Raw genomic sequence first — 26,304 nt, 5'->3', positions numbered from 1 at the left:
TAATTGATGTTCGTAAACGCAACGAATAGCGAACAAAAATCTAAAAGAACTTTTATAAAATAAATAATGTGTCTTATTGTTAAAATTTACATATTACAGTTATTTTAATTTTAATAAATTGCTTTTTGCTATTTACATATATGTAGCTGATAATATAAGCTAAAAGCGTTGGGAATAGAAAAAAAATCAGGCTGGGGGTGGGGGGTGAATATAAAAACATTTTCGAATAATAAAAATGATTATATATAACATATTAAATAATATATAATCAGAATTATTATGTATAAGGAGGGCGAGCGACAATAAAATTGTAAATGTGCGGTAAATATCATATATAAGTACTATTAGGTTGTCCCAATAGTTTTTGCGTTCTTTTCTCACGTTTGCAAAAATTATATAACTTTTTATTAAGTAACTATAATTTCACTATTCTTTCGGTGCTTGTTAACAGTAGTCGTATCAATGATGCTGTTTAGTGACGGGATTTTTTTGTTTCGATATTTTCAACTCTATGTGCAGTAGAGATAAAATAATCTAAGTTGAGACACAAATTGAGTCGCTGCAGTAGTAATTTATTGTATTATTTGAAGTTGTTTACATGGTAATTTATACAATTACGGGGCACGGGCTTGTGACGCGCGCGAACGCGCCAAGGATTGCCAGGCGAGAGAGAAAACCGTCCCCCCAGTGCTACCAGAGTGCCGCCAAATTTTGGCCATAATGAAATATCAATAGATATAAATAAAAACAGGCCTCAAAGTTGTTTGTTTTCTACGAATTTACGCGTTAGTGATATTTTAAAACAGAAAATTAACAAAAAGGGATTAAAATGGGTGATGTGAGAATAAATTAAAGTGAAACGGAAAAAATACCGACCCGCCGCTAGAAAGTTGGTATTTTAAAGGAGGTCAATGGCTCATCGAATTCATGTTTTTTGAATTCCTGGATATTTATAAAGGTATGATGTAAAACTTGCCGCAAAACTGTATTTAAATTTTTCTATGAATGGATTATCTTAGGTTATTAATATATACATACATATTTGGCGATCCTCTTTGGACCCCCTGATCTCAAGGTCCTGCATGCTTTGTCCACCTCCGCGGCATAGTAGTTACGCCACTGCTACCACTATAAATTTACCAAAAAGCATTGAAATGTGAATGTAATAAAGATGAAAATAATTTAGTTTTTTATTACTCAGATTTATGATTTCCTGTAAAACTAGGCCAATATCATTCTATATTTTTCTTTGCATAAAATTATACAATCTCATATTCGTACAAAAAATATAAATGTTTTCTTCTTTGAATAATTTTCATCAAAATTTACACAACGATTAAAAACTTATGTTTAATTTAAAACAAATATTTTTAATTCTAAGGTATGGTAATAACAATAAGTTTTAAAGTAATAAATACAAGAAATGTAAATTAAATTTAATTAATTTTTATAATTATTTAAATATATATTATTATATAATATTAAATTATATATATTTGAAATCTTTTATAATAATTTTAAAAGTTGTTTTATTTTGTTGTTGTCGTCGAGCGTTGGATCTGTTCGTAAATTGCATAGTGTTGGAACAAAATGGCTGCTGTCGAGTTTGACGTTTGGTTTGAGTTCCCCGTGCCGTCTACGCAGTGCTTATTTCAGTCATTCGGGCCGACGTATCCCGTTTAAACTGCTCACCGGCGCATTAATGTCATCCGCCGAGTTCCATTCGAGCGCGAACCGTCGATATTCGCGCTTTGCGGTTGTTTACCGAGGGACATTTTAACACATGCTGGTCTCAATCCGTTGCGAAAACAAATCCAATCCGCCCTCCGAAATGCTCAGCGGTACGGCTACGTAAAACCAATCCACACCATCGTGATGAGCGACAGTTCAAAGCAGAAGGACAACAACAACATGCCTAACAAGACGCAACGGTTAATATTAGGATTCTTGATACTGCTCCTCGTCGACATCATATGGGTCGCTTCCTCCGAACTGACCAAAGTAAAATTGCGCAACATTTCACATTCGTTTATTATGTAATTGTGTATTTTAATAATGTTTTTCATTGTTTTTGCTCAGTATATTTATCACAACGAAGAGTATGAAAAGCCGTTCTTTAGCACGTACGTCAAAACGTCTATGTTCACGTTGTATCTGCTAGGATTATGCATATGGCCGCCGTGGAGGGATCAATGTAACAGGCCACCGGCTTATATGGTGTGTATAAAACGTAATTCGATATATGATAGATAAGAATCGATGACAGTTTTAAAATTGATAAGGATTATGTACGTATTTGCATATCTATACATCGTCGGTTCTGAACACGACCATTACAATACATAATTAATAGATTTCAATAATTGTTTGAAAATATAAGCGTGAACTTCTTCATATTATAACACTTATAAATTACAAATAGTAACTCGCTAATAGAAATATATATCTACTGGTGAATATGTATTTGGACTTTACTAGTGAAAATATAACTACCTAAAAATACACATTCACTGTAAAATTTATACATCAGATGTAAATAAATAATGATAAGTATGTAAATATATGTATTACTACATATAGAAAAGTTGAAATCATATAATTTTACTAGCACATGCCAGATAATTTATATTTTCACTGGTAAAAATATATATCTACTGGTGAAAATGTATTCCGATATGATTTTACTGAAATGACATATTTTAAAAAATATTTTCGGGATAGATTCGAGAATGTTTTTTCTAGATTTTCTTTTAGGAATAACCACATGAAACTGAATATACTATTTATTTATTTTGCTGCATTAAATCCAATTCTCAAATTATCGATAATACAATATATAAAAACATTAAAATTATATAATTTAGCTGGTACTGTTGTTGATTTCTCGTTATTTCTTTGCTTCTTTTTAGGTATTCGATCTGAATTTTTAGATCGAATACCTAAATTTACTGCTATTAATTTACTTTCGTTGAATATTTCCTCTCATATTTAATATTTTTTAAAGGTTCAAAAAGTCAACAATAATTTGCAAACAAATTTTAACACAAATGGAGCCGCGTCAAAAAACTACAATTTATTGAATAATAAAGTTTATTGTAAAAGCACCACCTAGAAAGTGGGTGCTTTTGAAGGCAATGTTCCGCTCCTTTTATTTATTGTATGTATAAAAAGGTCTGAAGGAACTTATACTTGAAATACATTAGTACATATATCTCAAACATCTGTAGTTTAGTTCAGATTCATTATTTGAGGTCGGTTTTTACTTTTTTTTATACATATATCCTTGCTATGATTTTTTTCCAGAGTTGGGCCCCGGGAATTTTTTCCCTCTCGTCAGGCCTGGCTGCAGGTGTAAATTTTTTACATCTCAAATAATTTGTTAATAATTTTATTTCCCTTTTTGCTCGATAATCTCGATTCAGATTTCAGGAAAATTAGTTTTTAATTGCCCTATTACCAGCGACCCTTATTGGTCACGCACAGTTAACAGGTAAACGAAGAGTTGATTTGCTATGGGATAATGTCTTAAGAAAATATCACCGATATGATAAATATTTAAACGAATGTCCAAAGTTTTTTCATAATCTTTCTTTATGGCTTAAGATGATTATCTTACTTTTTCGCAACTGAATATTTTTATTTTCACTTCATTTATAAAGGCAATAACTAATATATGACTCTTTTTCAGAATTACGATTATTTAAAAAATATTGACCATTGCTTCATATATAAATATCGATAATGAATATTTTTGAGTTATCTACCGATAACTTAAATAAAAATATTGACCATTGTTTCATACACAAATATAATGACTATTTTTGAGTTGTGACTGTCTTATTTCAAACCTACGATATATTGAAAATATAAGTGAAATTTATGTGACTAGATAAATAAGTACATTGTTCGTATTAGTTTATGATTTATCGAGACCGACGGAACGTTTGGTTTCTGTATTGGCAGAATAAATAAAAATTTCTCTAGTGTTTCTAGTCAAAAAATGTGGAAAATATTGAGATTTTAAATAAAAAGAGACTACACAAAATTCCAGGAATCTAGACCATAATATGTTTACATTACAATGTTTTTGGACTAAAGAAAATATATTTTATTGAATATTCATATGTATGAAGTATATCATAATACAGTAACTATGATTAAGTTCGATGGTAAACTACATTTTTCAAATGACTTTTTCTGAATCATTTTATAATTTTACTTGCTTCATTTAGGGCATTATTGAAGCTGTTTCAAACTCATACTAATCACTTTTCTAAATAAATTGTTCATCACCGCTATCGTCATCATCCTGTCTTTGTCAGTTTGAACTTGTTTCTGGTATAATACGTTTATTATGGTTAGATATTTTATGATTTAAGCAAAGTTAATTTTTAACCAGATCTCGTGTTCAAGTTTTTCTTCATTACACTGTCTTCATCAGTCGATATTCCCATAATGTCTATTTGAAAAACAATTTCAAATTCCTTTAAACCCTTCCATTGAAAACACAAGTGACACTCGTGGTCGTATTTCGTGGACGTATCCGGCAACCACGAGCTACTTTCGTTATAAATTTCAATGTGCATTACTTTTAAAGCCAAAATTTAAAGAAATCCCTGGAATAATTTTTTTAGTTTTGTGTATATTAGGATTTTTTGGTTACCGTGGGTAATTTAAAATAATTTTGTGTCATGCAAAATTATTTTGTTTGAGGTTATATTTTACAAAAGTTGAAAAGGTTTTATCAGAACAATTTATGATTAAATTAAGCCGATGAAACCATTTCCTTTATACTATTATTTTCTGATCGTAAATATTTAAAATCTAGTTTCCATTTATGACTAGCAAATGCTAGTCAGTCTCTTGTATCTGTCATAAATTTTATATAATAATAAAGATATTCTGTATATTGATTAATTTTTACTCAACCATTATTCATTTTGAATGAATAAAATGTAGATATTGAATCACAAGTCAAACTGAAAAATACTAGAATGAGATTGAAAAACTCATTGTAAAATAAACTGAATATAATAATAATATAAATGATCACCAACATAAATATATATGTGTACATCTTTTCAAAGACACGTTATTAAACGATGGAGCATTACAAGGACAAGAAAATAAAAACATAATTAAAATTTAACAGACCAAATACTTTTGTATTTGTTTTCAGATGTTTAATTGTCATTTGTACTACAGTTTTATATATGATTTTTCAATTTTATCTTCTTTATGAAGAGCGGTACTTCCTGCTTTATTATTATTAAACTAGTCTTATTTTTGATATCTGACAAATCAACACTTCATATATAAACATAAACAAAATTTTCTTATCTAATTTTAGTTGGTCGATCCCAATACCGAAGACGAGAATTTTTTCACAGATGCCAATACAAGTTTGGTGAGTATATACTTATTATTATATTTTCAATGTGAATGTGTTTTTATATTTTTTATGAATTTATTTCAGAGCGATCCGACGTTTGTACCGATTCGTACTCCAGAAAGGGAAGCTGCTGAGATTTCTGGCACTGAAAGTGATGAATCCTCTCAAAGATCAGTGCGATTTAGCAAAGTTGCTGAGGTATTATTTTAATAAAATAATATAGTCCTCTTCTAGTTTGTTTGTTAACTTTACCTTTAATTCATTAGGTTCGGCATATGTCAGAGCATTGTGCCGCCGAAGCTCTGCTCGCTCGCCTATCTCACGCTGCTTCATTACGAGTCGGAGAAGCAGCACGCCGCCACGCAGCCAAACTCAGTGCTCGACGTCAAGCTAAAGTGGCTTTGTGTTTTTGCTTGCTTGTAAGTAATAGGTGTACAACTTTTTTTTGTTCTATTGTAGAAATATTTGGTTTTGAAATAAAAGTACAGTAGACACCCCCAACAACACGGTAAATTGTGGACGTGCTATTTATATGTCCGTTACTTTATGTGTAAGCGAGCCAGAGGAATGATATCTCATCACACGTGCCTGATTTGTATGTACCTATTGCAAAAAATTGTATGAGTATTTTCGAGCTCCCCAACTGCACGCACCCAAATAGCACATCACCAATTTGGGGGGTTTACTGTATTCGAAACATAATATTATTATTCTCAAGTTTGTCAAGACATGTCTAGTCCTAATTATTAAGCCAATGCAACTACTTTCTATGTCATACGAAAACGTTATCAAGTAATATTTTACCGAACTGTATTGTCATTGAACATGACATACATGAAGTACAATTATGATATTTTCGATCATTTTTTCTACCAGAAATATTTATTCAGAATATATTCATTTGCAATCTCGACTTCAATTATGTAGTGTATTTATTAAATATTGTTTGCCGGCATGTCAAACATACGAAAAGTAAATGAAACTTTTTAGGATCAGAATTGAATGCTCATAGATAAAAAATATAAATACAAAAAAAAGTTTGCATACATTATAAAGTATGTAGACCATATTGTAATAAAAAATATAAAGAAAATCCTCAAGTCACATTGGAACTTTTTTTGTTATTCATGAATGAAAAATGTTTATGTTTATCTGGTCTTATAGAATTCGTCAAGTTTTTATATGCATTCTCATTATTAGTTATTTTACCTTGTAATTATTTAATACTTTGTTCTTTACTATTTATTTTTGGTAGAGACCTAATTAAAACCAGTCTCACTGCATGAGAAACTGTATCAAGGTTATGATCGAATAATTTTGATAGAGTAGTGCAAACGGTTTTATACTTAACTCAGAAATGTGAACTTTTCCCCTTGAGAAAGTTTATTAGCCATCGGAAAATACTGCCATTCATGGAGAACAATTCAAAATGTCTAATGTATGTAACATACTTAAAATCATTTTAATTTGTATCTTGCCATGAAATCTAAAGACTTCATTTGTACATCTTATACAATATTTGTTCATAAATTGTATTGTTTTCAGTGGTTTGTAGCAAACTACACTTATCAAGCGTCACTAGTAACAACAGAAGCTGGCGTTGTAACCGCATTGTCTTCGACATCGAGCTTATTTACACTTGTCTTAGCAGCGCTTTTTCCGAGTCAACCTGGCGATCGCATAACTCTATCAAAGCTAATCGCAGTTTGTATCACAATCGGTGGTCTTGTAAGTTTTTTAATAATAATAATTTAAAATGCGAGACGTTTATGTTTATTGATTACGAAAATATTTATTTAAGGTACTCGTCAGTATGTCAGATATGAGTGTAGATGCAAAGCGATTGCCCATCGGCATCATACTGTCGTTAGTTAGTGCTTTTTTCTATGCAGCTTATTTAGTGTTCCTCAGAAGGAAGGTGGACCACGAGGACAAGATGGATATTCCGTTATTCTTCGGTATGTGTTATATTTATTGCTATATATCTTTTTAAGTGCTTTTAATATAAATGTATTATCTGATAGGTTTCGTCGGACTGTTTAACCTCTTGTTGCTGTGGCCTCTTTTTCTCGTCTTTCACATCACTTCTTGGGAAGTCTTCGAGTGGCCATCAAAACAACAGTGGGCGTGGTTGCTTCTGAACGGTCTAGTCGGCACTGTTCTCTCCGAGGTCTTATGGCTTTGGTAAGAATATGTTCTACAATGCTTTGCTAATTTGCGTTTTGTAATGCCGTAATTTAAATTATTCATTTTTCAGGGGTTGCTTTTTAACGTCGTCACTAATTGCGACAATATCAATAAGCCTCACGATTCCAATGTCAATGATAGCCGACGTGGTGTTGAAAAAGGTGGCTTATCCGGCTCTTTTTTATGCCGGGACATTCCCCATGTTTATCGCCTTCTTCGGCGTCACGCTCTTAGCTCACTACGAAAACTGGGATCCGGCAATGGTGCTAATGAAGAGGCTATATTCAAACATTTCACACATTCCGATGCGCAGTAGAAATTTGCGGTATGTATTTAATTATTTGAACGTAAGTTTATGATTAAGTTCATCAACACAAGTTTAGGTACAACCTAGAAGGACAGTTTCCATGTCTGGGAAGTGCATGGTTACATTTAGAAAAAAATCAGTCATTCGTGCAGTATGTTGCACCTCTTCATCGGACCCGAATCTCTTTTCTCATTGCCTTTTTTAAATGGTCTGAAAATTTGATCAGTAGTGAATCTCTTTTTGCCTTAAAGCGCTACGTGGGTAACATCAATATGCTATTCTCTCAATTCCGGAGTCAGCTGATTTAGTACTTTGTGGTAGTATAGAACATCATCGACGATGTGTTGTACTATATATTACTCATCTCTAGAATTCACATGTCAATACACAACGTTTGACCTGATTAGAAACTCACATCATTTTGGAAGATCATGGACCACTTGTACACTTGCTGGAGTGATGCACACATGCATCACTATACTGAATTTTAATTTTGTTTTACTACTTAAATAAACAAAAGACAGCGATGCTCGTTTCAAATGCAGCGATTATTTTAAGCTACTACTATATCTTCATGTTGCAAACTTGTCGTCCACTTATCAAATACGTAACATTGCTGTCAATTTATAGTAAAATAGAAGTGTTTTGAATATTTATTGGACCTTTAAAGTTTCTATTTGACATATGTACACATATTTAATCTTGGATATTAATTTCATTTATTCTTATGTTACTTTTACAGTTTATAAAACTAAATAATTTTTATTTAAATAAAATTATTTATTTTATGAATTAATAAATTAATATATTTAATTAAATAATTTAATGATCTTGATATATGAATCATTGATATACGAATTCTACTATTCCACTAAGAATCAGCACTTTTAGTGTCAGTTCCTGGTGGAGTAGTGCACAAACACATAAATTAATTAAGAGCAAAAGATGCGTTGCAAATGATTAATATTAATTGTAATTTTGATTTAATCAGAATACCAGAACTGGATGAACAAACCGAAGCTCTGATAGGAATAACTACTAATGCCGAAGATCACGAAGCCTAAAAATCACACAGCACTTTATAAGTTACCTCACAAGACTAGAAAATGTATATATATGTAACGTGTTTTATATGTATAGTATATTCGTAAATCTAATTCACGGTATATAGTACAACGTATGTACAATCAGTGATGATAGTCAAACTATTTGTAAAATTATAGCTATCAATTGTATGTTTTATGTCATTGACTGGTTTTTGATTGCATAACCAATTTTTATTTGACCGTGAACATCGCTGATGATAACGTGCTCAAAGATTAACATATAAATATTAATTGACCATATAAATGTTTACCAGATTATTTAATTTAATTATATTTGTAGGTTAGTTACTTATGTATATATTAAACGTATTGGAAATAATGTCTACTCGTAATGTACATATGTATTTGTGGAACGTTATTATGTTTATCGTTTTTTAAAGAATTTGATAGTGAAATATGCCTTCCTAAATTTGCCTACATTCACCTAAAGAAAACAAATGTACTATTATGTTCGTCCAATGGTTAGAATGTAAGTTTTTTATGATATATCTAAAAAAATATTTAAATGTTTTAAAATTTATTTTTATATGTATTTAATACTTTGATTTGGGATGGACATATGTTATAATTGCATACACGTACTTAAAATATTTATATTGCTTAATTTATAACAAATATTTATTTTATAATGTCGATTCAATTTTGTAAGAAATGCATTTATTAACACGCTTTCGTGCAAACTAAGGCTGTTTGAATAATTGGCATGCATAACATTATTATTTTGACAATAAATATGTACCGATAAAGTATATAATTATGTTCATTAAATCGTAATAAAAATATATGCTGAATAAAATTATATTAATTATATATACATGTATACTATCCCAATAGTATTAGATCTCCTTACTGAGTTAATGGAAAAAGTCCTTTAGCATTTATTCTTAGTATTATTATCATACTACTAAAATTAAAATTTTCTTGACAATATAAAAAAATGATACATAAATATATTTTTGTCATTTTTTGTATAGCTTAGACTGTTTTATTGTAATCTATATAAATATGTTCTTTCCGTTGTATATAAAAAATATACATAATATAGCTTTTTAAATTGTGAAAATAATATGGAATGTTGCAGCTTGTTATTTGTTATATTTAATATATTTTCTTTTCATTTCTAATGGACCTAGTCATTGACGATTTAAAAAAATATTGACAAGTGACTTGCAAATCATAGGTTATGTTTTATTTTATTATTAACGTTAATTTAAGTAGATGTCTTTCAAATGCGAAACCACTAAATGTCTTATTTATTGAACTAACAAATTTGCTATGAAATCATGTGATAACACACATTCCGCTGTTGTTATTTTTCTTTTATATTTTTAATAATTTTATATATATATTCTGCATTATGTAATAATTTATTTAAAATTAATATATTAAATAACTTAAAAGTGTGAATTAAGAGCACAAATTTATCGTTTAATGGATATGTACGTGTAGATAGAGTGAAATATTCTCAAATTTTAATATATTATTCCGCCCTCCCGTTTTACAACAAAGATGTGATTTGTAGTTATTCATTTTATCATTATTATAATAACTTGTATTTCTTTATTTAAAATATATAAATTTTGCAAACTTAAAACAATTCTTGTGATTAAAACTTGTGTAAATAATATATTTATACGTATAAAAAATAGAGGTCCATTAATTTATATAATAATAAAGTATTCAATCGAATTAACGTGTTTTATTTTAATTTTATTGCTCTCATGCAAAAGCACTATTTTTAAATGATGTTTTGCGTAGAAGCGCTGCTTCATCAATTGTTAAATAAAGGTAGGTATTGTATTGTGCGTGTTCATTACACCTGTATATATAACAGTAACAACCTGTTGGTGTACTACTGTTGTAACAGTGGTAAATGGCAATATTTGCTCACTGATGCCAGTTACAGCACAACCACTTTACTCAATAAATAGGATACCGGAAAAGGAAAAATTCCGGTTATTTATGTGAGTTCCTATACATTTTTAAACAGTTTATAATTATCGCACAAATTATATCTCATGGCTAGTAGTCCTATTAATCTGCTGAGAAATTTGGTTTTTTCAAAACTGCAATGGAATGTTAGTGCTTGTGTATGAATTGAATACATTTGATTCAAACCAGTCTTTCAGGTATTTGTCACCAACTTATACCGGTAGTTAAAAATAATATAACTGACACAAAATATTTTTTTATGCATATAAAATTTTGAAATAATTCACGTGAGCAATCTTCCTGTGATCAGTTTCCATGCGAGCAATGATCACCGTACCCAAAACACACATCTATAATGTTCTTTCTGCTTATTAAAAACAGTAGCGAAAACATAGATAGCAAATAATTTACCATCTGAGAATTCCATATTAATAGTAATTTATTCCTTTAAATTTTGAAAGTATGTTTTTTCATTATGTATGTTTTCTAAATATTAAGTGGTTTAAAGATTTGCTAATATTTTAAATGTAGTTGACTGCCATCTGTTGCCAAAAAATATAAGTAGTGAGCGTAAAGATCAATATTGCTGTCACATTAGCCGACGTCAAAATTGCATCAGAAATACAATGGAGCTCCAAATTATCAATAAAGTTGCCAAGTATTTAGGTGTACCGGCTGACAAAACATATTTGAATAAAAGTCAGGTAAATATATCTCCTGTCTTGTTAAATCACTAAACCTAACCTCAAAATGTTCAATACCATATGAGGGTATATACCTACTATATATTCATTAAAAATGTCTGATTTTATTTTTTCACATAAAATAAAATATGAATTTAAGTAAATACATTATTGTACAGATACCGTCTGCTGTCATCGATGGTAAAGAATACTCAGGTTTAGCGACGCTCGTGTTGAAATTGTTTGCAAATAGTAACAGTTTTCAATTGTCTGATAAAAAGCAAGAATGCTTGGTTTATCAATGGCTAGAATTTATCTCGTTGCATGTCTCTCAATCGAGCAGTCATGATGGAAAGACAATTTTTAAGGTATTTTTTTTCTATATTATTGTTGTAATGTATCCTATAAGAAACATGCTAAATATAAATTCGATTTTCAGGAATTGAACAATTATTTGGAAAACTGTTCTTACATCGCCGGTTACTGTAAATCTCTGGCCGATGTCGTTATATACTATTCAATCTGCGATGTAATCGTAAGTATTTATATTTCACCTGTGTAATGCAAGAAGTCATTAATAATTCTAGAATTGGAATGATTTTTGCATTCCTTATTAAAATAATATTTCAATTAACTCAGTTACACTCTAGATCCATAATAAAATATTGTCACCTTAAAATATCTTATAGATTTATACTTTATCATAAGTACACTTAAATTTACGTTCAATAACTTCACTATACAAATTATATTATCACTCATACAATAAATAAGCAACTGATTAACATAAACTATATTATTTCAGGCATCTTTGAGTGCTTCTGAGAAAGAGTCTTACATTCATCTCTGCAGATGGTTCAATCATATACAGTTTGATGATAAAATACGACAAGATGAAAAGATCGTCAATTTCTCGTCAAATTATACAGCTAGTCGGATCAAAGTAGATTAATAGTTTTAATTCCAATTGCCCGGATACGATAATAATGACATTTTTTGTATTTGTGTACTTCATATTTATTTAATAAATTAAAAGCCAAAAGTAATTGATTGCAAGTGTTATTTATTTATTTTTCAAATTGTTACATGAGCCGAGTCTTTTTTGTGGGGTTGTTCAGTTTTTACTTAAGATTTAGACATAGTATCTTGGGTAATATGGGTAGTAGTATGGGCTGTTGTAGTAGTAGGGATAATACGGACTGAAATAAGTAGCTGCGGCTTCTTTCAGTGTTTCATGGGACATGGCTGGATTTGCAGCAGCAGGTTCCGGTGCAAGTTTGCTGGGGGCGGCGTCCACTTGGCAATTGGCTACGGCAGCCAAAGCCATAAAAGCGATGCAAACCTTAAAACAAAAATGAATCATTTAGTTTAAGATATTTATATAATAGTATAGTATAAGTATTACTTGAACATAATAAAATATATTAAGAAAAAATCATACATAATGCTAAAATAAAGCTGAATGATAAAAATAATTGATTACCAAGCAAACAATGTAAAAGTTGCAGCACCTTCATTTTATTTAATTGATAATATAATATACAAATAAAAATATACTAGTTATCCATTCAAGAATTTAATTTGTTCGTATCCAAATGCATTACTTTAATCCAAGCTGTGTAATGGAACATAGTTGGTTTTTAAGGTATTGTACACATGACCCTGACTAGCATATTCCTAGCGATGCATATTTTCGTCAGTAAGTTTAATTCTAAAATCACAATAGTTTTACCAGGACAATAAATGTTTCAGAAGAATAGTTGCTCAACGTGGCTGGAATTGCGCTGAGAAATGAATGCTTCTCTCATGGTTAATTTTATGTTGCAATATCACGAATAGAACTTCCAAAACATGTATATGTAATAGCAGATAAAAATAATTAAGAAAACCTCATTAACAATGTTTTGAAGGAACGATAATAATAAGATAATTTGAATTCATAATTTGATATTTAGTTCTTTGTCAAACTTTAAAACCATATTTATATATATATATTATCTGTATAAGACAGATACGTAAAATAGATAGTATAATTATTTCCATGAGCAGTAAGTTAGTTAATTAATATTGAGCTAGTCTGCAGGATGTTGAAGCTGAGTGCAGTTAGACTGAGTTACAGCTAGTTTGAATAAATCGCGTTTTGACTATGAGTTAAGATTCATATTATTAATGTAATTTTTTAACTTCTTGCCAACTGTATTGTATAACAAAACATGTACTTAATTTTGATAGATTGTTTCTAGTTTGTCAGATATTAATAATAGTTCTTAGTAAATTGTAGAAAATGTTAAAGACAAATTATATAATGTATAATGAAGTTCATGTCAGATACTATACAAATGGGAAGACGCTAAATATTTGGGTCAGTCAAGCTTCATAAGAAGGAGTTTAGCTTTAAAGATTATCACTGATGATATTAATATTTATAAGGAAATGGTTTAAGCCTGCACAAAAACTATTATTATAAATGTAAGTAAAAAATCTGTATGTAATCATCTTGTAAAAATTAGCAGCAAATAACGGCAAAAATATTTTTGAGGAGCTGGATGGTCCGAATCAAAGATGAATCAACAGTTTATTATAAGATTAATACTAGTTGTTGTGTTTTATTAATTAACGTTTAAAGTGAATAAGATTCTTACCAAGAATTTCATTTTTAGGGCTTCGTACGTTGCTTCTCTGTCTGAGTAGCTCACAAGAAACTTGATGATTAGACCAAGTCACCCTAGGTTTATATAGGACTTGGTATGATCCATATTCATGGATTATGCTCTATTAACAATTTGCAAAAGTTAAAAAATGTACTATTTTAAATACAATTATACAATTTTCTGATCTGTATGTATATATTACCAGTATTACTTCTATGCAAATCGATATCAAACAAAGGATGCTTTACATACATATTAATGTGAATTTATTAATCGCTGTTATAAATATCAACAGTAATTGTCGTTACATAAGAATAATTTAATTTATTAAATACATAATGTAAAAGGCCACTCCCACGATCTATTATGTATTATATGTATCAGACCGGTTTTGATATAATGTTAGAAGCAAATCCGGTAAAGGTCTTGGCCATAGTTAGAAAGATTTGTTTTGTTATGTTTTTATTTAGTTTTATTATTAATTTAGCTGCATTTGAATGCCATATAATTATTAAAAAAAATTAAATTCGAATAATATGTATAATTAATTAAATCAATAAAAATGTTTTCAGTGATTATTATGAGGAGCTGGTTTAGTTTATATGTGATGGTGCTACAATTTTTAATTTAATTTTTGCAGAATTTTTGTGTTTATATTAATGCACACGTGAGTATATGAGAGTGTGTGTGGAAATCTGAAGATACATGTATATATATACATATATTTATGTTTATAGAATATGTGTGTACTGTGTATATATATCATTATGGTAACCTAAAATATATGATTACGAGGAAATTTTGACGTCATTTGAATCAGCAAGTTGTGCTTCTGAGAATCTCCTTTCCTCCGCCAGATGCAAGCAATAACAGATGCGAGTCATATTATTAATGTAATTTTTTAATTTTTTGTCAACTGTATTTAATAACAAAATATGTATTTAATTTTTATAGTTTGTTTCTCGTTTGTCAGATATTAATAATTGTTCTCAGTAAATTGTAGTGAAAGATAAAAAGAAATTATATCATATATAATGAAGTTTATGTCAGATACTATACAAATGTGAAGACGCTAAATATTTGGGCTAGTCAAGCTTCATAAAAAGGAGTTTAGCTTTAAAGATAGTCACCGATGATGTTAATATTTATAAGGAAATGGTTTAAGCCTATCTAAAAACTATTGTGAGTCAAAAATCTGTATGTAGTTATATTGTAAAAATCGGTAGCATCCATCGGCAAAAATATATTTGTTTGATGTTAGATGGCTCGAGTCAAAGATGAATCGACGAGTTTATTATGAGATTAACCGAAATAGTAGTTATTGTTTTTTATTAATTAATGTTTAAAATTAATAAGAGTCAAGCAGTCATAGTCTTAGTCATCTTTGAAGAGGGACGTAGAGACACAGAGAGAACGCTTTTGGCTGTTCAGTACACAGAAGGCACCTCCATGATGAGGCCCTCATCGGCACCCCCAGAAACTACAGCCCCTAGAACTGTATCCACGGAGACTAGACTAACCCAGAGAGCCAGCCTACTACACATCAAGAGCCTGTGCATCTGTAATCACAGTCACAGATGCCGCATCTCTAGAGCCTCTCGAATACAGTGACATGTGTGTCAAATGAACTAAAACCTAAATATTATTGGTATGAGCAGATATGATATTTGCTTTGATATGTTTAATGGCTTCACCAATAACAGCGTTTCGTAGCATAGTTTTGGTGAATCTAAATTAATCAGCAGCACAATAGCTCTACTTACTTTGAAGGAGTTTGTTATATTCCATGTCACTTGTATTCATTTGTATCTGTTTAAGAATGAGAGTACTTATCATTTATTATATTCAAGCTATACACAATATGTCGTATTTTATTTACCAGTTAAATGGATGTTTTAGAGCTCATGATGAATATAACACTATGGAGCAAGACAAAATTACATTGACCAAGAAATTTCATGACGCCAGAGCTCACGGTACAAGAGTTTTTGTTTCTTTAGCGTACATATTTTTTGTTTTACAGTTCAAATATTTTTTTTCCTTCACCAGTGAAGGCTTTATAATATGTGTAGAGCGTATGTGGTATAAACAGGATCTAGGAGAATTTTAATTGTTTTCATCGTAGTTCATGTATAACTTTTATCAATGGAATTGATGACTGAATTTTTATTTGCGGAAAGATTTTAAAATCTAAATATCATTGGCCTTAAATGACCTTAACTTTTTAATACAATTCAATAAATCTCATAGTGAATTCAAGGCGATATCTTAAGTCATCTGAATAATCTCATGGACTCTTTTAATGCCTTATTATTCAAAACTGATTAAATAATGACAAATAGATTCGACACCCTTTCACATTTAATTTAATTTGGTAAAATAATGACCTAATTAAGTGGCAAAACAAAACCTTGTAAAAACAAATTTCTTTAAGCTAAATGGATTCTTTCAAACGCTTATTCTGCTTTAATTAAATTAAAGACATCCTATTTCTATATATGTATATAGGATTTTAATTCATGCTAGGATAAATATCTTGCAAAATATATACAAACATATGTATAAATTCAGCATTAAAGACACATGATTGTTCTTATTATATATTGAAAAGGTGTTAGACTCGGAATGGTATGACCTCTTCATATTCAAATACACATAAATTGTGTCTTATGTGTCTGATGTTTTCGATGCAGGGACGTAATTTCAGCTTTTTCTGGGGGGGGGGGGGGAAGGAAATTTGGCAAATCAGTGGTCGCTTTTTTAATATTTCTTTTAATATAAAGATTCATAGTATTTAAGAACGTGTTTTAGGTGTTTAAGAACGTCAGTAAAATTGTTTTGTCAAAAGTCCATTCAACGGAGTAGGAAGTAAATAAAAAAAAATGTTATCTATATGCAAATATACACTCTTATAAAGATGTGTGATTAATCAATATTTATCTAATGAATTTAATCTGAAATTTGTTTATAGTTCTTAGCACTAATATTTCATTTTATTAACTAGAGCTACCTTTTTACTGATTCAAGAAATAAGCATGAGTTCTGTGATGCATCTATAAAAATTCAAATACTTATTAAATGTCACTTCCACGATACATTGTAGATTATGTACTACAATATATATACCGGTTTTGATGTTGAAGCAAATCTAGTAGAGGTCTTGGCCATGGACGGAAGGATTTGCATTATTGTTTATGTATTGTATAAAGAGATTTTTTTTAATATGAGAGTAGCATATTATTGTGGAAACGAGGAAGATCTAAATATCGATTTGATATAGTCTGCAAATTATAGTGATACATAGATAAATAATTTGACCTTAAAAATCTTGTAAAGTGTATGTATTGACCTCGAATATAACTATATATGGCAAAATATGATTTTGTATTTAGTTATACACTTGAAAGCTTATTTTGCATAATCTTTAATGTCGATATCGAATCTCAAACCGCAGCTATTAGCATTTTAGAGGACAAGTTTTATAGATCATTTGACCACAAAATATTTAGGTCATCTCCTAATATTTAGAATGATAAGATGAAGATTTTCTTATTATAATTTGTTACTCAAAACTTACTCACTGTCAGAATTGAAAATGTATGGAGTTTAGAATATACAATATGTAATATTAAAGCGGTTTACATACCTTTTGATGCTTTGTAAGTACCACTATATTCGATAAGCACTAGTTTCATGTAGTAATTATATTTAAAACATATTGTAATAGTTTTTAAGATAAGGCAATTTTTAATTTTTATATAGCTATTTATATATGTATATTACTCATATAGAAATAACTAGATTTACACGCGAATTAAAGTTAAATTAAACCGTTTTATTAGTTTATTTTTGATTAAGTCTCGTTTTTACAACTAAGTCTGTTACAATTATAAATAAAGAAAATTAAAGGCAATATTTTCTCTAATATGCATATTTTTAATAAATGTACATAAAAATGCATTTTAATGTTACTTGTAAAAAAAAAGTATTTTTACATAATAATTTCCCAATATTTTCTATAAAAAAATTTAATAGGTAAAATTACTTTATTTAGATTTTCAAAAAAACTTTCCATTTCTCATACACTCTTTTTCATTTTAATAATTTATTTTAATATTTTATTGGATTGCTTTTTTTATTTTATTAAATTGTCTTAAAGAGCTACATTTTTAGACCGTTTTTAATATGCATAAAATATTTTAATGTATTATATATAATTTTTACTCAAAAATACCGCAAAACTAAAATTAAAAGGCAATTTTTTATAAAAATTGAATCATAAAAACTAGAACCAATAAACTGAGATTCGTATCTAGCTATTTAACTTTATTCCAGAAACAATTAGCTGCTAATTAATTTATCTTGGTTGTAAGGTTGTGACGCGACTAATTAAAAAAAAAAGAATTGCATTTCTTAATTTATTTATATATACTTACACAATATATTATATATAAGTTTTTTACTGTACACTTTCATTCTTATTTTTATTTATTAAATCTTCCGTTGTAACCTGACAGGCGTAAGCCCAATGCGTTACAATGGAGTAAATCTGTACCAACTGATTTACCCTGTGAGTCAATCAGATATAATGAATACCTACAAGTATTAACCACTAGACTGAAAGTCTGGGAATCGGTGACATCTATATTAATAATTATAAATTATTATGTGTGATATAATTTATAGCTAATAGATTTTTTTATAATAGCGCATTTTTTATAAATACAAATCCGAGCGTCACTGCCGGGCTCGAACCCTCAACCTCAGAGTTACTAGTCTGAGACGTTACGGACTACACTATTCCGTTCTTAATGCATATATGCATATACATTAGGATCAGAACATACACATATACATTAATATCAGTTTTTTATGATATTATCTTTTAATTAACAACATGATGTTACAGTGAGAAAAAAACTATATACCTATTCAATATATTTTATTGAGAATCGATCACAATTTTTTTAATTAACACAATAAATATAAACTATTCTATAACACAACTTCTTGATTGATTTTCGGTAAACTAAACAAATACTTAGGGTATTTTTATTTTTATAATTTAGTTAATAGCTCTTTTCTTTGCTGTTAGCTTCATTTGCTATATTCTTTCTTTTCTTTAACTGTAAATCCATACACCTGTCTAACGCATTAGAATACGTGCATTCGTTTTCTTCCGATTCTGTAAAATATTGTTTATAAATTATTATCATCATTAGATTAAATAAGTTATGTTAATAAATTATTATACCAGAAGCAAGTTCTCTAAAGCAGTCCTGAACCAGTTTTTCAAGGATCAATCTTGTTTGTTGCGATGTTATTGTGTCTTGGATGTATTTCAAAAATATTCCTTCTTTTGGTATCCCTTTATCGTCAACCTTTTAAGATGAATCAATGGTTTTTATGTAAAATTTATACTTTTTCTATGTATATATAATGTATACTTACAATTTGCAAGTTCGAAAATACGCATTGACTTAAGCACTGAAATTGAAATTTTCGACTTAGTAATGAGTAATAATTTCTAAGTCGCTTAATTGGGCTATGTTACATAACATCCGTTGAACGTGAGAGCGGAAATTAATATAAATAAACGCAAGTCTCACGCGTTTTCGTTATCATTTTTAACTTTTAGTTTCACACCTTGGATTGGGACGATTTCCTTCTTAAAATTATTGTTTCATTTAAATAGAAAACTGTGCGACCCAACAGATTGATTGTTCATTGGAATTAAAAAATTGCATTTTCTCAAATTGAAATAATATATTTCATTTAAGCGGTTTACTATTAGGAATATTCTTGTACATTTTTTGCATCATCATTGTTCTGGCAAACTTTATACATTATTATAATAAAGGTCAATCGAATAATAAAAACACATACGCACTAAAATAATTGGTTTAACGTGTGAAAAGTTCGATTCAAGGTTTGAGGAAATGCCTATACAAAGGAACATATTATTATACATATGTTAGGAAAATTTACAGCATATTGGATCAATGCATATGCAAAGTGATCTTAAAAAATACATATTTAGTAGATAATATTTTTTTGAAAATATTACAAACCTATTTATAATTTATTCTTTGTGATATATTATGATTTACTATGATACTATCGAGACCATGCATAATTGTTGCTTTTAATTAGTTGTACAAGACATAGGTCTTGAGAGATAAAAAATATATAAGAGAGACAAAAATTATATAATTATTTTAGTGGCAAAAATAATTATATATTTTTTATCTCTCGTATTTGCAATGTAACAGAACGGGCTTAGTAAAAGAAACCTTGCTAAAACAGGATCTATCGTGCTGACACAAATAAAGAAAGAATTTGCACTCTGATGAAATCGAATGTAAATGGGTCTTTATCCGAGTCTAGATAAGTTTGAAAGAATGTCAAGACAAGCCTTTCTGAAAAATTTAGTAATATTACGGTAAATAAAGACTGCACATTACATACAACATCGGTTAGAAATGTACACCCAATTTTGTGTGAATATAAATTGAATTGAAGTGGTTAATTGAGGAATGCTAAGAAAGATAAAGATCCTCAACGAGATGGCCTGATCAAATAAATCATGTAACTATCTTTAGTATAATGGAGATTTTCTAAGAGATGGTTATGAAAAAAAATGATCCTAACCTCATTTTCAGCCGTTCCTCTCAAAGTTCCGCCGAATCTTTTCTTCCTAATGCCTCTCGTCATGTAAGGATCATACAGATTGGTTGTAAAATTCAACTCTTTCACGCTCTTAAATCCGTTGTCCCTATTCTTGAGACCTCCTCTAGAATCGAAATTATTTTTCCTGTCCGACTTTCCGTTATTTGTTGAGTTCAACTCTTTAGTGAGCTTAGTCAAGTTTCTCCCATTCGGCGAATCTCTACCCATATGTGAATAAACACTGTCCACTTTGAACTTATCGTCCTTTGGATCAGTCCAAGAGCTGCCTTCGTCTCTGCCATAATCGAAATCCCAGTCGTCGCTATCGTTTTCTTCGAAATTTTTAATAAATCCAATTTTGTTTGAAGGACTGCGCTTGATCAAGTGTCTTTGCTTGTTTGTATTTCTGTTGGCTCTCCTATCGAATTCCTCTCTAGCGACTTGCCTTTGATCTTTGTTCTCGCCGCAGCCTTCCAAAGCTTTAGCAATTTCGTCTTTCATTATATGTATATTACCAGGGCCGGCCCAAGGGGCAGGCAGTACAGGCGATCGCCTGGGGCGCTAGATCTTGGGGGGCGCCGTGATACCAAATAAAGGCGCAATATTCACTTAAAATTATCAAACAATATTGTTAAAGAATATAATCTGATATTTTTTGTATACACTACTGTGTACTCTTTAGATTATTTTACGCGTAAAAAATCGCGACAAAAATAAAACTACAAATTCTTAAATATCCACAATCGCAAAAAAGAGTATGGTGTCAAATATATGTAATATTAAATTACTTTAATTTGAATTATATTTTTGCGCTCATGTAATCAGTTATTAACCCTTAGACCGCCGACCGGTAAATTGTTAATTACTCGCTGTACGCCATGCGTTTTTAGCGATATAATTTTTTGGCTACTTACTCTGTTTAACACATCATTACAGCCAAAATACTAAATTTTTATATTTTAAAATTATATATGTATGATTAACATGGTTTAAACATTCTAATTATATCAATAAACAAACATTTTTAGTCGTATTGTTGGAAATATGGAGTGAACAAAACTAAATCTATTCGTCGGTCCGCGAGTTGGCTCGCGTACACACACCTACACACACATGAACGCGCGCGGCACTATACAAGCGAACGACAAGCAGGGTCATGCTCACACTGAGACAATTTTAATATATAAATCTGCAACGCATTTTTTCTTTGTCTGACCTACATCCTGTTATAAAAATTTACAAATCGACAAGATTTCTTTGATGCATACAAAATCACATATATTGTACACAAAAATAACCCTAATAACCAAGCCGTTTGTTTTTGATCAATGGTGTTTGCAATTGGTTGTTATTGAAGGTTGTCATATTTCTTTATATATAAAAATAATAAATAATAAAACTTGATAGCAAGATACGATGTTACATTTAACTATATATAATAAGATGTATAATTTATAATATATACATATTCTTCTTCTTCTTCCACGGCACTACAACCGGTGATCGGTTTTGGCATTTCCACCTAATTTCTTGTAGGGCTTCTAGATATATCTTGAGTTTTAGTATGTCTTCCGATATTGTTTGCATTTTTCCTGGTTGTAATATTGCACATTCCAGCTTCCAAAATTGAAGTCCAATCGTTTATCTAGATTTCGATCGTCTAGGTCATTATGAATCGGGGCGGATTTATTATTTCTTTGTGATTTTTTCATAACTATTTGGATTTATCCACGTTGGTTGGTTTGCTCCATGATAGAAACCCTCCTCCTTTATCCGGGCTTGGGACCGGCAAGAGTGCAACATATCTACACTCCAGGCGGAATATGTAATATATACTACACACACACACACACACACACACACATATATATACAATAAATAATAAACTTTTCGACCATCGTGACGCATTGGGGTAACCTGTTAGGTCACGATGGTATTAATTTAATGTAAATAAATAAACACATTACAAATAAATTATAAAATAATAGAACAAGTAAAATAAAATGATTCTACGACAAGGAATCGTTTTTGTTATTATTATTATTATTTAATATTTACTAAGAGTTAATATTGATATTTTATTAATTATATCTTATTTATATTTATTAATAAGTATTTAATAGTAATTATTATTATTTAATTATTACAAACAATAAAAACCAATCACAAAAACAGTTGACAATATTAAAACAGTCGAAATAACGTATAAATATATTCACAAGTATTTACAAATCACAATTATCATTGAAATATTGATGAGATAATTTAATTTCGATTCATAAATTAAAGTATAAAAAAATGAATTTCCGCGATGCGTTTGTGCTAACCCTAAAAGTGGTCTAAAGAAGCACGATCGAAACCGCGCGCGAAATACAAACGACTAAAATTAAGTCGTGACTTTATAATTATATATACCACTGTTTCATCGCAAATTCTATAAATAAAATCACTGAAATCGTTTACTAGGAACTCAAACTGATTTTTAAAACATATATTGCCAACTTTTAGCTTTCCGTTTCTTTAAAAAACGAAGGTTTTAACGAGCGCATCATATCATGCGCTTGGCGTTAGACAGTAGATTTAGTTGCGCATGATATCATGCGCTTGGCGTTGAAAGGATTAAAGTATTATTAGGGTGGGGGGGGGGGGGCGCAAATTTAGTTTTTGCCTGGGGCGCTAAATAATCTAGGGCCGGCCCTGTATATTACCAATGGATTCAGATTTGGAATAGTACACATATATAGCAAGTAACAAGATGCACTTTAGAGTGCGCATGTTGGATATAAACACATATTTTTTTGCATTACCATTCGTTTTATATATGTTGCAATAATACATGATTGACAAATTGCAACAATTATTGTCTTCAATCTGATGAATCTCATGATGCAAATATAATAGGAAAAAATGTTTTCAACCGCTGCATATTTTAGCTCGAAACACTTGTCACTGGCATTGAAAGTTAAGCGATGAAATTGTATGTATAAGTATAAAAAACGTTCTTATTAAAAATAACATTCGAAGATTGTTACATTTCACGATTTTTTTGAAAGTAGTTTTAATCTAGATTATTAAATTTCACGGAACCGTGACCTATTTTTTAATATTAATATATGTGTCTTTAAAGTATTCAGTCTATTTTTTATACGATTTTACGTTAATTAATTATTTTATTTAATAAGATTTACAGAAAAAATTTGCTTTACATTCAAAAGTAAGATTTTTGTTATTATATTTCTGTATACCGATGTAATATTATTTTTTTTAGCACAAAAATTCATTGATCTGATTTATACAATTAAATATGTAAATATATTAATGATCACTATATATTTTTTTATTGATAATATTTGATCTCTATTTTTTGTTTTTAATACTTATAATTCTTATTTATAGCTTTATTTATTTAGATCCTGATATTAAAAAAAATATTCTTATTCAAAATATGTATCTTTACCTTCTTATGTAAAACCTAAATTTTATGTATTTTAACAAAATTTATATTTAAATATTTATACTAATTTTTCAAGTCTTGTGGCATTAAATTAAATACCAAAACGTTTTTAAAAATCTCTATACCATAAATCAAAGCTTATTTTAAAGACGATCGTACATAGCATCGCGTGAGTAAACATTTTTGAACAACATGTAAACTCCCAGAATTAGAAATCGCCACAGACTTCCGAAAACATAAACAAATTTTTTTACAAAGCACGTCATTATCATCAGTATCAAGTTAAATACTAATACTAATACTGTTTCATGCAGTCACTTACTTTTTGTATGTTTGATATGTCGAAAAACAATATTTAGAGAAAAGTAAAGTACCATATATTTATCACCGAAAGCAATAGTAAGATAATTAAAAATAAACTGTTTTATTACATATGAAGTGGGGGTATTTTAAAAATAGTTTTTCTTATATAAGTATAATAAACCTATTATTATCATAATTTAAATCAAAAATATTTTACTATCTGATATCTCAAAAATATGTATACACACTTTGCATGATTATTATGCAATTTTTATATACATTTTTTTGGGTTTCTAGCATATTGATATTAAATATATATTTCCGTATTGAAAACCTTAATCCTAAAAAGCACCATTCTACTCAAATTATACATAAAATATATGGTGATATATTTTATTAAAAAACGGGATAGCGTAGTCCGTAACGTATCAGACTAATAATTCTAAAGTTGCGGGCTCAAGCCCCGGCAGCTAAACTCAAATTTTTATTTAAAAAAATGCGCTATTAATAAAAAAAACCGGCCCCAGCTGCAGTGACATCTATTTATAATTATTAATATAGATGTCACCTATTCCCAGCCTTCAGTCTGGTGATTAATACTTACTTGTAGGTATTCATTATATCTGATTGACTCACGGGGTAAATCAGTTGGTACAGATTTACCTCGTTGTAACGCATTGGGCTTACGCCTGTTAGGTTACCATGGAATATTTAATAATAAAAAAATATATTATATTAGTATGCATACATTTATTTTAGGATGTAAGTCACTTATCAACAGTTATATTTTAATTATTGTTTTTGTTTTTGATATATTTTTTGTCAGTTTTGGGTGACATTGTCTAATGTCTAGGCTGATCAAAAGGGCTGTAGCAAAGTTGATTGCAAAATATAGTAGTCATTGATGCAGCACATACTATGTAGTGAAAGTTACAGTCTTTGAAGAACTGACGTTGATGTCGAAGTGATCTGTTTGTCTCTGCATCTTTGCTCCCATAATTGTCAACTTTTTTAATACGCTTTTTAAAATAAGTTTGTATGAATGGGAGAAAAGCTTATATAGACTAATTAGACTGTATAGTGTATAAGAATGAATCCCGGGTAATCCTTTATAAACGAAACCATTATGGTTGCTTCCCGATGACCACACAAAAACATGGAAAAGGTTATCTGAAAGCATTGACAAGAACAATATATTCTTCAGTGGTATAAAATAAGTTTTGATTATGTTGATTAATGTTTATGGTCTTCGAAAGTCTGTTGTGCTAATTGATTACGTTTAATGTGCCAATTTATCTAGAGAGTTAGTTGCTATAGTTCCATTGTTTAAGATGATACTTTCTTATGAGGAAATTATGTATTATTCTTAAGCACAATTTAGTATAACTGATTTAATAAATAAAATAATATTCATCGTTAATTTTCGAAAATTTCTATTCAAGTTTATTCCTACCCATTTTTTAATGTTTTAAACAAATTATTTCGCAACAAAAAATACTCTTCCATCAAATTCCGGTATTATTTCTTTTTCAGTTTTTCTACTCTGATAAAAAAGGATGTGTCAATCAAGAATGAAGCGGCGCATTATCGAATCACCAACGCTGACATTCGACTACATTC

The 26,304-nt window shown here is 29.5% G+C and overlaps 3 protein-coding genes and 1 long non-coding RNA gene across 5 annotated transcripts in view; 2 read left to right on the top strand and 2 right to left on the bottom strand.

Moving 5' to 3' along the window:
* Positions 1–1,560: 1,560 nt before the first annotated feature.
* Positions 1,561–10,586, top strand: LOC148233825 (solute carrier family 35 member F5). The gene is made up of 10 exons (XM_088188733.1): positions 1,561–2,001; positions 2,080–2,217; positions 5,351–5,407; positions 5,477–5,590; positions 5,659–5,811; positions 6,938–7,120; positions 7,194–7,350; positions 7,417–7,576; positions 7,650–7,904; positions 8,878–10,586. The coding sequence occupies exons 1-10, from the start codon at positions 1,876–1,878 to the stop codon at positions 8,948–8,950; spliced, it is 1,416 nt and encodes a 471-aa protein (XP_088044859.1). The 5' UTR covers positions 1,561–1,875; the 3' UTR covers positions 8,951–10,586.
* Positions 10,587–11,474: 888 nt separating this feature from the next.
* Positions 11,475–12,653, top strand: AIMP3 (aaRS-interacting multifunctional protein 3). The gene is made up of 4 exons (XM_088188736.1): positions 11,475–11,628; positions 11,787–11,975; positions 12,047–12,142; positions 12,413–12,653. Exons 1-4 carry the CDS (start codon positions 11,551–11,553, stop codon positions 12,557–12,559), a joined length of 510 nt encoding a protein of 169 aa, XP_088044862.1. The 5' UTR covers positions 11,475–11,550; the 3' UTR covers positions 12,560–12,653.
* Positions 11,488–26,304, bottom strand: part of LOC148233818 (uncharacterized) — a 47,979-nt gene continuing 33,162 nt past the window's right edge. Inside the window, exons 1-3 of one of the 2 annotated variants that reach the window (XR_015810232.1) lie at positions 14,461–14,599; positions 14,250–14,379; positions 11,488–12,949 (exon numbers count right to left, since the gene is read on the bottom strand). This is a non-coding gene — a long non-coding RNA (uncharacterized LOC148233818). Of the gene's footprint in view, positions 12,950–14,249; positions 14,380–14,460; positions 14,600–26,304 lie in introns of those variants that run through there. The other variant, XR_015810233.1, reaches the window with a different exon arrangement.
* Obp59a (Odorant-binding protein 59a) lies at positions 19,049–21,752 on the bottom strand. The gene is made up of 4 exons (XM_088188734.1): positions 20,910–21,752; positions 19,710–19,745; positions 19,513–19,639; positions 19,049–19,443 (listed from the first exon to the last, which is right to left on the bottom strand). The coding sequence occupies exons 1-4, from the start codon at positions 21,426–21,428 to the stop codon at positions 19,328–19,330; spliced, it is 798 nt and encodes a 265-aa protein (XP_088044860.1). The 5' UTR covers positions 21,429–21,752; the 3' UTR covers positions 19,049–19,327.

This window comes from Plectrocnemia conspersa, unplaced genomic scaffold (assembly GCF_051122295.1).
Source record: "Plectrocnemia conspersa isolate PC_06_02 unplaced genomic scaffold, ASM5112229v1 ptg000007l, whole genome shotgun sequence".
Lineage (NCBI taxonomy): Eukaryota > Metazoa > Arthropoda > Insecta > Trichoptera > Polycentropodidae > Plectrocnemia > Plectrocnemia conspersa.
Note: the sequence above shows the minus strand (reverse complement) of the source record. Positions and strands in the feature narration are given on the sequence as shown.

What these genes read in the sequence shown, in the direction of transcription:
- LOC148233825 (XM_088188733.1), top strand. Translation starts at nt 1,876, where the DNA reads ATGAGCGACAGTTCAAAGCAGAAGGACAACAACAACATGCCTAACAAG. An exon ending in CTTCCTCCGAACTGACCAAA is followed by an intron (nt 2,002 to 2,079) that starts GTAAAATTGCGC and finishes GTTTTTGCTCAG; the next exon opens with TATATTTATCACAACGAAGA. An exon ending in TCCGAGGTCTTATGGCTTTG is followed by an intron (nt 7,577 to 7,649) that starts GTAAGAATATGT and finishes TTCATTTTTCAG; the next exon opens with GGGTTGCTTTTTAACGTCGT.
- AIMP3 (XM_088188736.1), top strand. Translation starts at nt 11,551, where the DNA reads ATGGAGCTCCAAATTATCAATAAAGTTGCCAAGTATTTAGGTGTACCG. An exon ending in CATATTTGAATAAAAGTCAG is followed by an intron (nt 11,629 to 11,786) that starts GTAAATATATCT and finishes ATTATTGTACAG; the next exon opens with ATACCGTCTGCTGTCATCGA. An exon ending in ATGGAAAGACAATTTTTAAG is followed by an intron (nt 11,976 to 12,046) that starts GTATTTTTTTTC and finishes TTCGATTTTCAG; the next exon opens with GAATTGAACAATTATTTGGA.
- Obp59a (XM_088188734.1), bottom strand. Translation starts at nt 21,428, where the DNA reads ATGAAAGACGAAATTGCTAAAGCTTTGGAAGGCTGCGGCGAGAACAAA. An exon ending in GAGGAACGGCTGAAAATGAG is followed by an intron (nt 19,746 to 20,909) that starts GTTAGGATCATT and finishes TTTCAATTTCAG; the next exon opens with TGCTTAAGTCAATGCGTATT. An exon ending in TATTTTCGAACTTGCAAATT is followed by an intron (nt 19,640 to 19,709) that starts GTAAGTATACAT and finishes TCATCTTAAAAG; the next exon opens with GTTGACGATAAAGGGATACC.